The sequence below is a fragment of the Alexandromys fortis genome, unplaced genomic scaffold (assembly GCF_014885135.2).
Source record: "Alexandromys fortis isolate MF-2015 unplaced genomic scaffold, M_Fortis_MF-2015_v1.1 scaffold_88, whole genome shotgun sequence".
Classification (NCBI taxonomy): domain Eukaryota; kingdom Metazoa; phylum Chordata; class Mammalia; order Rodentia; family Cricetidae; genus Alexandromys; species Alexandromys fortis.
This window is the reverse complement of record NW_026067961.1, coordinates 1773432-1789050: the sequence shown is the minus strand read 5'-3', so window position 1 is coordinate 1789050 and position 15619 is coordinate 1773432. Positions and strand designations below refer to the sequence as shown.

At 53.1% G+C, this 15619-nt stretch overlaps 1 protein-coding gene across 1 annotated transcript in view; it reads right to left on the bottom strand.

The window, feature by feature from the left end:
- Positions 1 to 15168, bottom strand: part of Ajap1 (adherens junctions associated protein 1) — a 108521-nt gene extending 93353 nt beyond the window's left edge. The window contains exon 1 of the mRNA XM_050153106.1: positions 15036 to 15168. Within this exon, the coding sequence (XP_050009063.1) occupies positions 15036 to 15064 (29 nt within the window). The 5' untranslated portion in view covers positions 15065 to 15168. The remainder of the gene's footprint in view (positions 1 to 15035) is intronic.
- Positions 15169 to 15619: the final 451 nt, after the last annotated feature.

Genomic DNA, 15619 nt, shown 5'->3' with positions numbered 1-15619 from the left:
CACCCACTCTACCCTTGGGTTGCTTCTGACCTGGACGGGGAGGACATCCCTTCCAAACCCACCCCACAGCAGTCCCAGAGGAAGGGGTGGCCAAGCACATGGAAGAGCTGGTAGGGCCTTCCTTTCTCTACACAGAGAAGCTTCCTTTCTGGCTGCACAGAGAAGCTGGTCCTCACATCAGGCATGGCTGGGGATATGGGCCACCTTTGTGACCACAAGCGTTATCCACTGCCAACTGTCTTCATTATCAGGTTCAAGAGGCCCGTCTCTTCACTTCTACATCCAGGGCGTCTATGTGCGTTTGGCACGGAACTCATGGGAAGTTACCCCTGGATGCTGGGCTGCCAACCCCATCCGCTGAACATTATATTCCTATAAACACAGTCAAATTCAACAGGGAGTCTGTTAGTCTGGAAAGAGAAGATGTCACAGAAGAGATCAGGGACCAGAACCCGCTGCCTGGCACTCAGTCCCATCCTGGAACCTCCCTGGTTTCCCTGGAAACGGAAGTAATTAAAGTGTCCCAGGGCAGCAACGCCACCAGGAAGTGTAGCAGGGGTTGGAGATGACAAAAATGTAGCTGCTTAGCTTGGTGCTCACACCTGCCAGCAGGACCCACAGATGTCACTGGGTAGAGCATTGGCTCAGAACTGTAGTGTACACACTCACACAGTCCTCCCAGAGAGACCAAGGTGCTCAGGTCATCCCGTTTACTCCCTATGCCCCCCACCAGTGACCGACGGCCAACAGCACCTTTCCTCTTAGCCCACAGAACTCAGAGTCCTGCTCAGCATGGAGCTGAGGATGAGGGAGTCAGGGGCACTGACCCAGGTGTGCACAGAGGAACTCAGAGTCCTCAGCATGGAGCTGAGATGAGGGAGTCAGGGGGACTGACCCAGGTTTGCACAGAGGGCCAAGTCCGGGAAGGCCACTGCAGCCTGTGCTTTTGGCATCCCACAGCCCCAAAAGGAGATGAATGGTGCCCAGGGGACTGGTCTGTCCTGCCAGGAAGGTGACTGCCAGCTTCAATCTCCCTTTCATGACAGCAGGTCCTTAGCTCCTGGCTCCCACAGGGACAGTCCACGGACAGAAGCGGGGCAGAGCAGAGGTCTGTGCTTCCCCAGGACGTGCCTGGAGCTTGGCTGTGCTCTTCTGGCTCCATACACCTAAATAATGACCCTGGCTGCGAGATGTGCCATAGGACAGATGTTCCAGAGGTTCTCCGAATGATCTACATTATTTCCTAATTCCCACAGACCATGCACCCTCATTCACAGGGAGGAACACATTGTACCCCTTATGGGACCCTGATGGCACCTCCTTTCCAACTCCAAGCATTGCATAGGCCAGGAGCCCATCTTCTGAAGAGTTAAGCTGTCCCAGTCCACAGTGCTTCTGTACCAAGGAGAATGGAAAATTCTGTTCTTGACTAAGGACGTCAACACATGGCACTGTGGAGGCACACAGAGGACACATAACGGATGCTTCTGGAAGGAGAAACAAACAGCTAGACAATAGTCTCTGTAGGGAACATGTCTCCTCAGAGACCAGGAAGGAGCAAGCTCCAGCCCGGAGTGAGCATCAGACAGCTGGCTGTGCATTTCCCATCAGTCTGAGCACACACCAGGAACTTCCTGGGAGGCTGTGGTATCTACACCTGCTGTGACAAAATGGGATCGTCGGGGAGACAGCTCAGTGGCTAGGGCACTTGTCACACAGGAGTGAGGACCAGAGTTTGGATACCAGGAATGCACGCAGCAGTGGGCACAGCAGTGAACACCTGCCATCCTGGCACACCTGTGCAGAGATGGGTGACCACGATGGCAGAATCCCTGGCTAGCAGCCAGGCAGCCTGGTGAACGGCCATAAGCAAGAGACTCTGATTCAAGCAACAAGAAAGATACAAACCAACACCTGACATTATTCTCTAACCTCTGCAGACAGCCACGGTGCAGGGGAGTGTGTGTGTGTGTGTGTGTGTGTGTGTGTGTGTGTGTGTGTGTGTGTAAAAGAACAATGCCACAATGGAGCCAAGGCAACAAGGACAATAATCTCACAGGCATGCCTACATGCACTAGACACACACTGTGGCATGTCCAGGAAAGTAGAACACTACTCAATAATAAAAAAGGCATGAAAGCAACACGCTTACACGTGGGCAAACCTCGAGACCTGGAGGCTGGACAAAGCAAACCAGCTATAAGAACCACACATGGAGGACTCCACATGCAGGCTATCTCAGGACAGCAGAATCCACAGAGAGAGCCAGGTGAGAGGTTGTCAGGGAGAACCCAAAATCCAGATTCGCCAGGCATAGCAAGAGGGGGCTTGCTAGGGCTCAACCTGTGCTATACGAGGCTGCCACGGAGACAGGAGCTCAGTTCAGTGAGCTGACAAGATCTGTGAACGGTTAAGTTAGGGGTTCACGCAGTGAGTGCAAACACACAGACGCTGGGAATGGCCAGCCTTCCCACCCGTGTGGGGGGTGCAAAGCTTGCAGTTTAAAGCTCTCCGGAACACTATGTAACATACACCATATCACGGGTAAGTGCACCCTCCTGAGAAACCTCCAGGATGGGGTGATAATTATTTCTGTTTACTAAACAAAGGTCAGGTATCAATGTCTATGCCATAAAAATGTACACATAGTCACACATCAACACACACACATACACACACACATGCATGCATGATGCACACACAACACAGAAAATGCAAAATAATCTCCCATTCTGAGAACATTTTCCTGAACCCTGTGGGTGCCAGAGAGCTGTGGTTTTAGAGTCAACTGTATATGGAGCTAAACCCATTGTTACTGACTTGAATTTGTCATGACGGCCGAGACCTCCCAATTCATTCATTCATTCATTCATTCATGTATTCATTTTCTTCTTTTCTCCCTAAAGGCCAATAAGCAACTTAAGCAAGGGAATGAGACACAAATTTTACATAAAACACAAAAGCTACAGGGGACTGTGGAAAGAGGAACAGTGAACCTCGGAGTTCCTGAAACCTGGGTTCGAACCCAAGCTCTTCCACTCTCTGGCTGTGTGACATTAGGCCAGTGAATCTGCCTCTCTCTGTTTCATTTCCTTCCAGGAGAGGAATGAGGGCAGCCATTCCTGTTTTGCATGAGGAAGGGCTAAGATGAGGCAGATGAAGCGTCTAGCTCACTGAAGTGGGGCACAAGACCTTAGTGCAGAAGGAGGAGATGTTGTTTCGGTCCCAGCACCTTAGGAGGTGCAGATGAGGTCACTTGGCCCACAGCCAAGTCCAAGGCAGCGCATCCGCCACGCTTCTGATTTCAACCAGCTCGTGCTGGTGGACTCTCCCACCCCACCCCCCGCCCCAGTTCTTTTTTATTAGAAGCAAACTGTGAGGAGCGGGGCCACCCTGGCCTCTGCCTCAGCCTGCCTAGTGCTCCTCTCACTGAGCCAGAAAGAAGATGCTGGTTGTTTTCATACCTAACTTCAAATCCCCGAGTCTGGTCTCAGAACAGCGGAGCCAATGTAGGGTGGTAGGACTGACCCCAAAATGGCTGCTCTATTTTCGGAGCTGACCTGGTTTACGTAAGGTTCTGGACAGCTCGTCTGATCCTGTAATTATGCAGCAGGTCACTCGTTACCTCCGCTGGCAGCAGATCTCAGAGCCGTCAAGGGTCGCGCTCCTGCCCCATCTACACGTTAGAGCCCTGAAGCAGTCACACACAGGGCCCACTTCGTGGCTCACGTCTACAGCCAGCTTTGTAAAGGAGCATCCCCCACCCCAAGTCAGCGCCGCCAGGCACGCACAGTATCCAGATCCGCATCCTCGAGGAGCCCAGCGCGCAGGCGCACACCTCCACCAGGTGCCAACCTCCCACACGTGAGTAAACGGGTGTCAGCTTGCTTTCCTGAATTAAATGCTCGCTTTTAAGTCTGTCGTACATTCACAGCCGTGGTCACACGGGGCGTGGTGACCTCCTATGCACCCGTTACTCAGTTCTCTCTCACCGTGACATCTTGAGAGGCTACAGTCTGGTAAATAATACAACCCGGTTATTGACGCTGACAGAGGCGAATCTGCCCGCCATCACCTCCAAGGCCCCTCCATCTGCCCTTCAGGACAACCTCTCTGCGCTCTCTCTGCCCCCTAGAAACCAAGACTCCAGGCCCCACTCCTAGGGCTTCGCCAGAACTACCACTGCGAGCATCCTTCTGGAAGGGCTCCCCCGGGGTCACTCCCTCATAAGTCTGCCCCATTCTGTATACGGGTGTGCCTGCGTGTATGCTGGTAACCCACTGGAAGCCCTGCTCCCACTGCACAGAGACCCTCGCCTGAAGGCTTCTCCTGCCAGTATGAAGAAAAGTGAGACTCCATGCTCCACAAGTGCAGGTGTCTAACTTCGGAAGACCCTGCCAAGATCTTCTCAGCACGGCCCTGACATTTACCGCCCACCCAGGCTGCAGGAGTGGCCCAGTTTCTCCACCTCTCTGCTGGCGTTTGGTGGAACCAACTTTGTGTTTTATCCCGGCCATTCTATGGGTGGGCAGTGTGTCCTGCTGGGGTTTCCATGTGTATTTTCCTCATGGCTCCCATGTGAATTATCTTGGGCTTTGGGGGTCACGGAAACATGTTTGCCCGTGAGCAGGCCCTCTGCCTGTTTTTGCCAGTTCTAGGTTCACGGGCTCTTTCCGTGTTAAGAGCAACAACCCTGGATAAATACCACCTCCCACTTGTGCCTTGTGCTTTCGCACGGACTTTAAAACCTGTGTATGTGTGTTGTGTGTGTGTGCGCACATGTATAGAGGTGTGCAAGCACATACACAAGCGTGTACATACATGGAAGCCAGAAGTCTTCGTCAACCCTTCCTCGTCTTATTTTGTGAAGCAGAGTCTCTCGTGAGACCTGGAGTTTGCTGGTCGACTGAGCTTGCTGTTTAGAGAACTCTAGGAATCCCTCTGCCTCTGCTTCTCAATGTACCACATATATGGGTTCACATTCCCCCACCCCCACCCCTAGATTTTTACATGGGTTCTGAGGACCTAAACTCGGGTCCTCCAGTCACACAGTGAGGACTCTGCCTCCTGGACCACCTCCTCAGTACCCAAATTTTAAATTTCTGATAAAGTTCAATTCATCATATTTTTTTTCTTGCATGGGTCATGTTTTCATTGTCAAGTCTAAAGACATTTCCAGAAGCATTTGTTTCCTGAACGTTACAGCTGTGCATTTGATACCTAATTCTGTAACTGTTCTGAGCATATCCGTTCCTAGGGCGGGAGAATTGAGGTTCATTCTTCTGTTGTGGCCCTGGTGTGTGGGGTGCCAGCCCCATTTGGGGAGATGCAGCCATAAAGTCATCCAGGTATGGGCTTGGGCTCTACTCCTGAGTCTGTTCCATATCCCTGACGATCATGCCTCCAAGTTCAGAGACACCACCATTGTGGTACAATGAATCTTAACCACCCTTATCATACAATGAATCAATGGATCTTACCACCATTGTCGTACAATGAATCTTGCCATCAGGCAACCTCTGGCCACACATAAAAACTTCACTCTCACAACAGACACATTTTGCTGTTGATCTTTGGATGAGGGTCATGTTCAGGAAGGTTCATCAACCTGAGGAGAACTAATATCGTCTGATTCATGGACATGGTATGTCGCTCCACTCACTCACGGTTTCTCCAACATCTTTGACTGGAATGCTGTTGTTTTTGGCATACAGAGTCAACAGTCAATTTCTTTTCTAGATAAATCCACCATTGTTTCCTCCTGAGCCCCTGTAATGTATCCCCAGGATGTCTCAAAAGTGTGGCTGTCATTCCATGGTGCTATTGGCAAGTGATGGGCCCTTGAGTGTTGGGCAGGGCAAAGATGTCAGGTCGCTAAGTGTGTTCACTGGGAGAAGACAGATATTAGGACCCTAGATCTTCCTCAGCTACCACAAGGTGGGCAGTTCCTGCTGCCACATTCATTCAAAGCAACAGACAGAGTGGTGGTGGTTCAGAAACTATGAAGCTATGAACTAAAATAAGTCTTTTCCATTCTTCCAGGATTTGCCATTTGCCCAAGGAAAGGGAAGCTGATAACACAATCTTCTAGGTAGCTTCAGCTGTCAACTTGACACAGCCCAGAATTCTATGTGGGAATTTCCTGATTGGTAATTGATGTCAGATAACTCAAAGGCACTATTCACACAGTGTCATCCATAGGCAGGCGAGCCAGTCAGTCTGCAGTATTCCTCCATGGTTTCCGGTTCAAACTCTCCTTCAGTCCCTGCTCCATTTCCGTCAATGCTGAACTGCAGTGTGTAAAACGAAATCAATCCCTTTCTCAAAGTTGCTTTGGGCCATGGCGTCCCCATCAACACAAGAGAAAGCAAATTGAAACATTGTTTCATGCTTCATTCTCCATAGGTTTGTTACCACTAGCTAGAAACACAATTGGCTTTTGTATGTTTGTCTTGTTTTCTGTGACCTGTGTCTTCTGTGGAGGCAGCATGAGGACCACACGTTGTTCACTTGTCCCCAGTCTCAGGAGAAATGAGGCCAGTTTCTTCCCCCAGTGTAAAGAAGGTTAATCACAGGTCAATACAGACATCCACGATCAAGATAAGTGAAAAAACAAAACCTCCTGTTCTGAGAGCTGGCATGAGAATCGGTTGAATTTTACCCATTGAGACAGGTGTGTGCGGTTTTTCCTTCCTTTCGCTTTCTAATATGGTAGACTGCCCCGCTTGATGGTCAGATCTTCAAACCATCCTTGTGGTCACAGACCACCCCTCACTTCTTTGGTGGACTTTCTTTTTTTTAAACATACTGCTGACATCTATTTACTAATTAATATCTCACTGAGGATATTTTGTGGGAAGCGTTGGCCCGGCAGTTAATAGTCTTTGCTGCTCTTGCAGAGGACCCCGAATCAGTTCCCAGCACCCAAATGGCAACTGGCAAACATCGCTAACTCCAGTTCCAGTGGATCTGGTGCCACCCTCTGGCCTCCTGCATGTGTGTGAGGCACTTAGAAGCACAAACACACACACACAAAAACCACTCCTACACATAAATGCCTTTAAAAAGAATATTTTGTGCATCTTCATGGACATTATTAGTCTGTAGGGATATGTGTGTATGAGAGAGAGCTTTGTTAGATCTAAAAATGTTTCATAAAATGAATTAAAAAACATTCATTTCTCAACAGCTTTTTACCGAGCCTGGGCTGCCTCTGCTGGGACCATGGGCCCTTCTCTAGCATACGCTTTTTCTAAATCAGACATTGCTGAAAAAAGCATGAAAATGGCCTCCACAGCCCAACTAAACTGTGGCTCAGCAGTCAATCCCAAACCCTTTCTCCTCCAGCGACCCTCTGCTCCTAGAGCCGTATGCATCTGGGAGCCTTCTGCCTTCTTTGATGAATCTAGCTGCAGCAGAGGAAGCCTGTGTGTCAGTGGAAAGAGACCGTAGCCTTGGACCTGGTCATGCAAAGCCATGTGAGCTGTTTCTCTGCCACTCTCAAGTGTCACAAATTTGAACTGAGGAGTCTTCAAAGGAAGCTGCCCTGCTAACTAAGCCAGTCAAGGCAAAATAGTTGAAGTCACATTCAGTGTTACTTATCAGAACTCAGGGTCCTGTCTGGTTTAGACATAACTTCCAACTGCAGATGTGTCTGGCTAATTTAGGCCACTAGTGACCCCTGCGGGTCAGCCGGGTTGGTCTTTGGTATTCTGACACCTGGGTACTTTCTTGTCTGCTCATCTCATTATGCAAGTTAAGCTCCACCTCCCAGAAGCTAGGCCTGGTTATCTGCCTAGGGCCAGAAGTAAGCCCATCATGCCCCTGGAGATCCTTGGCTCCCAGTCAGCAGCAGCAGCAGCAGCCGGGCTGCACGCACAGCTTATGCCACAGCATCTCACTCAGACTTCATCCTAGGACCACTCAAGTCTCCTCCTTTGGTGGGAAGGATCTGAAAGCTGGTGCTTCTCTCAGTGAGGGAGACATTAATAACAAATGCTGATATACGCTGATCTCCAAACCCCAACACTCACAGTCACAGACCCACCAGACTCACAGGCACACACATATACACACGTGTGCATGCACACACACCACAGACACACATATACACACACACCACAGACTCACATGCACACAAATATACACACATGAGCACACACCACAGATGCACATGCACACACATATACACACATGCACACACATATACACACATGCACACACATACCAAATACGAATGCACACACATACACACACATTCACATGCATGCGCACACACACAAGCACATACAAACACACCGTTCTGGTGAAATGTTTCTCTCCCATGGTACCCCATGCGGCATCTTTATTGGGTGCCAAGTGTAGGGACAGAATAAGGTGAGTCCATGCAGCTTACAGCTCTCTGGGGGCAGTCTGGGGTGCCTGGTCTCATCTCGTGTTGTACACGTAACTTCAGCAGATACATGATCCACCCCAGTGCTGTCTGATGTCTCCCACACAGGCCAGCGTGGCCTTTCCTATGCCCCCACATGCTGCTTTTACCCCCAGGCACCTCCCCATCCTGACTTCAAGAAGCCTCTGTGACAAGTGAGCAGACCGACAGCCCTTAGGTCCCCGGAGTTAGAAAACTGTTTAAAATGCTGGAGAGGCACATGGGGGCCCTGTCAGCTCAGCTGGATCAGAGGATCCCCTCTCTAGATTGAGGCCTCTGAGGGCCACAGAATCACCCCCACCTCCATGGGATTTAGGAACAGCCTCACCCTTCGCAGAGGTAGAGCCCCTCAGTGCTGAAGAGGGCTGTAGCCAGAATTGGCCTCAGAGCCTGCACTAAGTCAGCTTTGTCCTAGAGACAGGCTTGAGGCCAGAGGGGACAGACTTTGAGATAATTGGTTCTCTCCTGCCCATGTCTGTAGAAAATATGTCCAGTGAGCCAACGTCCAGCATAATGGCCGACGGTCTCAGGTGATCACTGGGTCTTTGGAATTGGACATTTGTGTCCTAGGAAGGGCAGAGACACCTCCCTTGAGATTTGTACAAGTCACAAACTGAGATTTTATTTTTTGGTTCTTTTGAACCAAAAGTTCTCTGTAGCTTTGGTGCCTGTCCTGGAACTAGCTCTTGTAGACCAGGCTGGCCTTGAACTCACAGAGATCCGCCTGCCTCTGCCTCCTGAATGCAGGGATTAAAGGCATGCGCCACCATGACCCGGCCTCAAACTGAGATTTTATGTTGACACAGGATGGCACGATGCTATTTGTCTAAACTAAACAAAATGGATTCTGATAGGCTTCCACCTGTTTTAACGAGGCCAACGGGAATTTCAACATCCCTGTTCAGTCCATGTTCCGTGTGTCCTGGCCCTCTGAAGAGGGCCCTCATTGGTCAGCAACAACTCTGAGGGCTGGATTACTGTGTGGGGTTTGGGAAAGCACCTATGGTTACCTGGTTTCTTTGCACACATCAGGAATAATATATCCACGAGTGGGGTGGGCATCTGAGGGCAGAGATGGGTACTGCTCATGCAGGAGGCACTGAGAGCAGCAAGCAAGCCTCATCCAGGTACAATATGGTTCTACTACACACGCTTGGCATAGCAAGCAATCACCTCCTCGGGTATGTACTGACCACAACTCATTAACTAATTCCTTCAGCCTCCTCCACACATGCACATGCTAACCACAGACCCATTTCAGTTTAAGCTGGATCAAACAAGGATCTGACATCCTAAAAGGCAGGAAAACATTGGCCCAAGCTGCAGACACGGAGAGACAAGTAGCACCTGCAGACTGTAAAGTCAGACACACCTGCTTCCACCTTGCCCCTCAGGGCTCTCCCCTCCTCATTCAGTGGCACCTTTTGCCCCAGACAGACACCACCTCCATGCTCTCTTCTCACCCACAAAGTCTGAGACTGTCTCTCGTACCGAGCTGATAATGACTGAGAGAGCTGGAAGGGATTGTTTTGTCAAGCATGTCTGTATTCTAACTGTGGGGGAAAAAAATCTTCAAGCCAAAGGAGTGCGTCTCTGATGGTAAAAATCCAACGATGTGATTCACCCTCAATAAGCCAGGTTGAAGAGGTGATATCTATTTGGAGCAGGAGGACGTCTAAGCCTAAGGCTGGAAGCGCGCTCTCTCTCTCTCTCTCTCTCTCTCTCTCTCTCTCTCTCTCTCTCTCTCTCTCTCTCCTGGATTTCTGTGGAGATCCAGGGAGAAGCACAAAAGTGGGACTTGGTAAAATAGGGGCACTGTGCCATGCTGACACATTTAAGCTTGGACAGGCATTTCTTGTGCATCCTATGGCTTGCCGGGCGATCTTCCCAGGGCGCAATGAGGAATGAGGCACACTGTAAGCCCACGGACCCTGGGCATCCTATCCAGCACAAACCAGGGTGCTCAGTGCATCTCCGAGCCTCTCTACATGGCATGACCTACCTCCACACTGTGTCTGGTCCCCCAGCAAGGTACATGTTCCCACCACTGTTGCTGTCCCAACCCAGCAGCCCTTGTGGTCCAAACACAAGCAGGACTAAGGAGTGGAAGCAACGCCCTGAGAGAGCAGACAGCCAGACGCAGGGACTATGCCCAAGCAACTGCTCAGAAGAGGGAGGGGAGCCAGCGGGTGCAGACCCTGCCCCTCTTAGGTCGGTCCTGGAGAAAAACTGTGACAAGGAGCAGACCCAGAATACCATCAAGCCAAGCAGGAAAGGGCAGAGGTGACATCATGGAAGCTAATGAATTCCAGCTCTGTACCCCGGCTTTTCCATGGGGTGTAAGGGACAAAGGTGGAACAAGGGGCCTTCTACAGGGTGCAGGCATGTCTCTCTCTCTCCTCTTGCCTGTCCTGGACCCAGAGGGATAAGAGGGACAAGAAGGGAAGGGGCGTAAGGGGACACAGCAGATCTGACTCTTACAAATGACAATTTCAGACACTTTCCTTCATTCTGGTGAAGAATTTTGGGGATCCCACAGACCCATGGTGGATTTGTGGCTCCCTCCATCATCCTTGGAGGGACCAGCATAGCCTTCTAGCTACCTCCCTGCCCTACTTAACCCAGGCCATCTGCCCACAGCTCAGTAGCTACCACATGGCCTTACCAGAAAAGGGGACTGTCCTGCTAAGCCCCCATGGCTTACCATGAAGAAGCACTCCACACTCCTGGGTGATGATGGCTGGGCTACTGCCCTGGTGAGGGTCCTCAGCAACTAAGTGGATCCCTACAGCTAATCTGACCCTCTCCCTGATATGGATGGAAGTCGGGGTACCTAGGGGCCACTAGAGGAGCTTGGGCTCTGACAGGTGCACACTCCGGCCTGTCTCTATTCCAAGCCGTTTAGCTGAGTCTATCTGAGTTACATAACCAAGCTCCCCGCTAGCCCTTCGTGAGTCACCAGCCCCTTTAAATTCCTGGAAGGGGTCTCAGAGGAGGAACAAGCCTGGTTTGCGCTCAACTGCTCTAGACCCACAAGCCCCCAGCCTGCCTCCCCTTCTCGGTCTGCCAGGCAGGAGGCAAGCAAAACCCTCTCCAGCCAGACTTCAAACGCAGAAATCTAGATCAGGGATATATTTGGCTTTCTCAGCTAATCTTTACATCAATTTGGTCTCTACTGACTTGTAACCCTTTGAAGCAAACCTAGCAACGGTGTATTAAAACCATGTGACTCCCACATAACCCCTAGAGAAAAGCCCCAGGCTCAGGAGACCCACAGCTCGGGGTTCCAAATCCATAGGCTCTGTAAGAACCCAGGTTTCCACGGCATGCTCAGGGCAATGTCTGACAAATACCCTGCCTGTGTCAGGGTCAGAGAAGACATTGAGGCTGGGTGGGAGGCAGCTAGCCCCCAAGGGATCCCAGCTAGGAGGACGCAGGCACACAGAGGGATAAGCAAGCTGTCCCTTCTCCGGGGACCGGAGGTAGACATCTCAGAGAGGTGTAGAGCTGCTTGTGTGCTCTGCCCCCTTCCCCAAGGCACAGAAGAGAAGGGGGGAATCAGTAAATGAATAGAGATGGACAGGGAAGGGGGTGTCTACTACCAAGTCCTCCAGCTGGCCCAAGGATGAGAGAGAGGAGTGGGGTGTGCTGATGTTGCTGGAAACCCTCCGCTACCTCCTAAATTTACCATTTATCCAGCATTATTATCCAGAGGAGTATCATGGCCTCTGACCCGAGATGGGTTCCAGTTGCCCTCCAGTTAGCAGCAGCAGCTGTAAAGGAGAGTGAGCCAGCATTCACCCTGCGCCCAGTGCTTTCGGACAGAGCACTGACTCCATCCACTAAAGCCTGGCTGCGCAGTCCCAGCTGCTGGGGGACTTTGTGCTGGGGCTGGTGACAGCCAGCCCAGTGGATCCCTGCCGGGAAGCCCAGACACAACACAGCACACACTGGGAGGGCTTGAGAAAACTGTGAATTGCGTTTTGAACGTGTACTAGGGGACTTTTCTCGCAGAAGGGATGCGAGAAAGTCGGGAATGCCTGTGAGGAACAAGACTTGAGCAGGGTTGAGTCCGTGATTGTATGCCTAGTCCTGAACACAACCCAGCAAACGTTGTGGGTGCTTGCTCACAGCTACTCCACACAAACCCATGAGGTCAGTCTCCTCAGGCCACAGCCCCACCAGAGGCAACCAGCCACCAGGACCAGATCTGGGGATTTGGGCTGCCTGCTGAGTAAGCAAACCCTCTGAGCTGCTCAGGGACTCAGCCCAGCAAGCCCCAAGCCTCCTTCAAGGACTGTCTTCCTCTGGACCCAAGGAAGCCCAGATACAAATAACCAACAAATAAATAAATAAAGACACAAAAGCAGAAAAATCCAACTCCATCTGCTCCTGCCTCCTAAAGCATCAAGGCTTCGTATACAGTTTGGCTTCATCTCAGAAGTAACCAACCCTGGCTCTGGGTGGGAGCTAGGAAGCCCCTCCCTCGGCTTACAGGGAACCACCTTTTCCCAGGCAGAAGGAAGGCTACCTTCTGCCACCTCAGCCCAACCAGGCTCCAAGCATGGCAGCAAGATGTCCAGTGCTCACCCAGGAAGCAGAGGGAAACAGTCAGCAAGAGATGAAAGAGCTGCAGAGCCAAAGTGCAAACTCCTGGGCTCAGGCCCCCTGTGCCTGCCCAGAGGGAAACAAAATCCCCCTGCTCCCCTGCCGTGAACACTTGCCCCTGTCAGGATTGCTCAGAGGTAGCAACCCTTCCTGGGGGGGTGGGGGGGAGGCAGGCGGCGGCATGCATGTGTATAAAATCTTACAGGCTTTTAGGTAAGGGACCCTAAAAGGTCAAACTTCAAAATTCCCAACAGAAGCACTACGGTAGCGGTTTAAGTGAATTTTGAGCCCCCAAATGAGGTTTCTTTGCTGGTGTTTGTTCTCTCCCCCTTATCAGAATGTACTAACCTTTCAATCTAAACAACTTGTGCTGGTAAGTTGCCACCAGCAAGCAAGTGACTGACTGTGGCTCCCGAATCAGCTAGGAACTCAAGCTGCCTCTGGGCGGGGAGGGAATCCACTGGGTTGCCCTCGAAACGGGGCACTGGACAGTCCAGACCAGAAGAGTAAACAGGCAGACAGGCAGACAGGCAGACAGACAGACAGACAGACAAACAGACCGGGCACCTAGATGGGGGTCAAGAGCTGGTCTTGTTTCCTTTGGTCCACACCCCAAAACTGGGGGGGGGGGGGAGGCTAAACCTTATCTCACCACAGTCCAATGGTGGACTGAGGCTCAGCTAGCGCCCCACTCAGCCGATCAGCCTGGCGATTAACCTCTTAAAGCCCACAGCGCAAACAAACCCAGCCACCAGGAAAAGGAACGCCAGTAATGACGCCTGACAGCCCTCACTAGATGATGCCGGCCAACATCTATTCCCAGGCACTAAATCCACTCGTAAATCAAGGCCAGCGAGAAAACACTTGCATGCCAGTCTCCTTCAGACTTCTCAAAATCAGGTCGCACACATGTTCCTCCCTCCTTTGGCCCCACTTTCTCCCCAGCTTCGTGCTGGTGGGGGTTGCAGAGGCTGCCTGCTCCAGCAGCCACCAACCCCTTGGTATGCTCAACACGGGAGCGCAGTGCATCCCAGTGGACAAACACTAGAAGCGCAAGTAGCCTTTCTCTGCTTCCATCTGCGTCGTTTCAGCCTAAGTCCCACCCCCGACCCAAGCGCACCAGCTCTGACCAGAGACCCCCTTCATGAGGGCAAGGGTGGTAGGCACTGCGCTCTGCAAAAGGGGCAACTACGTCTTGGAGACCCCTTGGCCGCCCAGGGCAGGATCCAGAGAAGCCAAAGCGACTCAGTGGGTGGTCAAAGTTTTCAGAAGGGTCTTTTTAGCCGGCCCCATAACCGCGCTGGGCTTGAGTTCCTCCTGGCCCTAATGTCCCAGACACTGACAAGCCCTGTGTGCTTGTGTGTCTGTGAAAGGTGCTTGGAGGGGGGTTGCCTGTTATTGCTCCCCAGAATCCAAGCTCTCCAGACTCAGCTGTCCGCCAGCTGCGTGCGACCTTCTGCCCGGAGGTCACCCCCAAAGCAGCTGGGTCGGCAGCTGAGCTCTTACTACACTTCTGTTCAGGGCCCCCAGGGTCCCAAGGAACAGACAGAACGGCTGGCGGAGCCGCTGTGGGGTTCTGCGTTCCTCCAACTCCGTGGCAAAGCTGGCTCGGGAACTGGGAAGGCTGGTGGTTCTCTCTGGCGGCTCCGGCGTCAGCCTCGGCCCCCGAGACCGCCGCGCCCAACGGCCCGCAACTCGCGCCGGGCTCCCGAGAGGAGGCGCGCCGGGGCCATGGGCCAGGACACTGCGCTGCTGGCGTCCCGAGCCGCGGGCGCGCCTAGCTTCCAGGTCACTGGGGCAAGCGACCCCAGACTCGCGGAGCTCCCTGCCTGGCCGCAGGAACCAGCGGCGGGCGGCCGTGCTGCGCGGCTTCGGGTGCACCACGCGGGCCGCCTCGGGGAGGCGAGAAGCGGTGCCTTCGTTTGCAACAGTGAGCAGCAGCCCAGCCCAGCACCCACGCACCCCCACGCACTCTGCCTCCTGACGGGTCGCTCACCTGAGTCCTACAAGCTGTTGGATCCACATGGTCACGTTTCGGGAAACCGAGCCTCAGACCTTGCTTGCCCCGGCCATCTGCGCGGCGCCCGCGCCCGCTCGCTCCCGTCCCGTGGCGCCGCTCTCCGGCTTCGGGCCGCCGCCGCCCGCCGCCCGCCGGCCGCGGGGCGCACAGCGAGTCAGAGCGCGGCCGCGCGGGGCTCCATGCCGGCCGGCGCGCCGCCGCCGAGGGGGCGCATGGCTCAGGCGGGCCGGCCCGCGGGGGCGCACATCCTCCCGCCGGATATCGGGGCGCGGGGCCCCCTCCGCAGGTCACACGGTGCGGGCGGCGACGAAGCGGGCGCTCTCTGGAGCTGTCACCGGCGACGAAGCTGGCCGCGAGGGTCCGAGGAGCGCGGCTTCGCCCTCCGGGGCGGCAGGCAACGAAGCCGGTGGCGCGGCGCACCGTGCAATGACCTGCGAGGCTGTGATCGGCGTGGCCGGGGTTTTAGAGAATCACCCCTCTGGCCCACGCGGGTTGCCTCCACGCGCCGCCGGATCAGGGCTGGGGGGATCCGTCCCGGGTTCTGCCACCGATCAACTTGC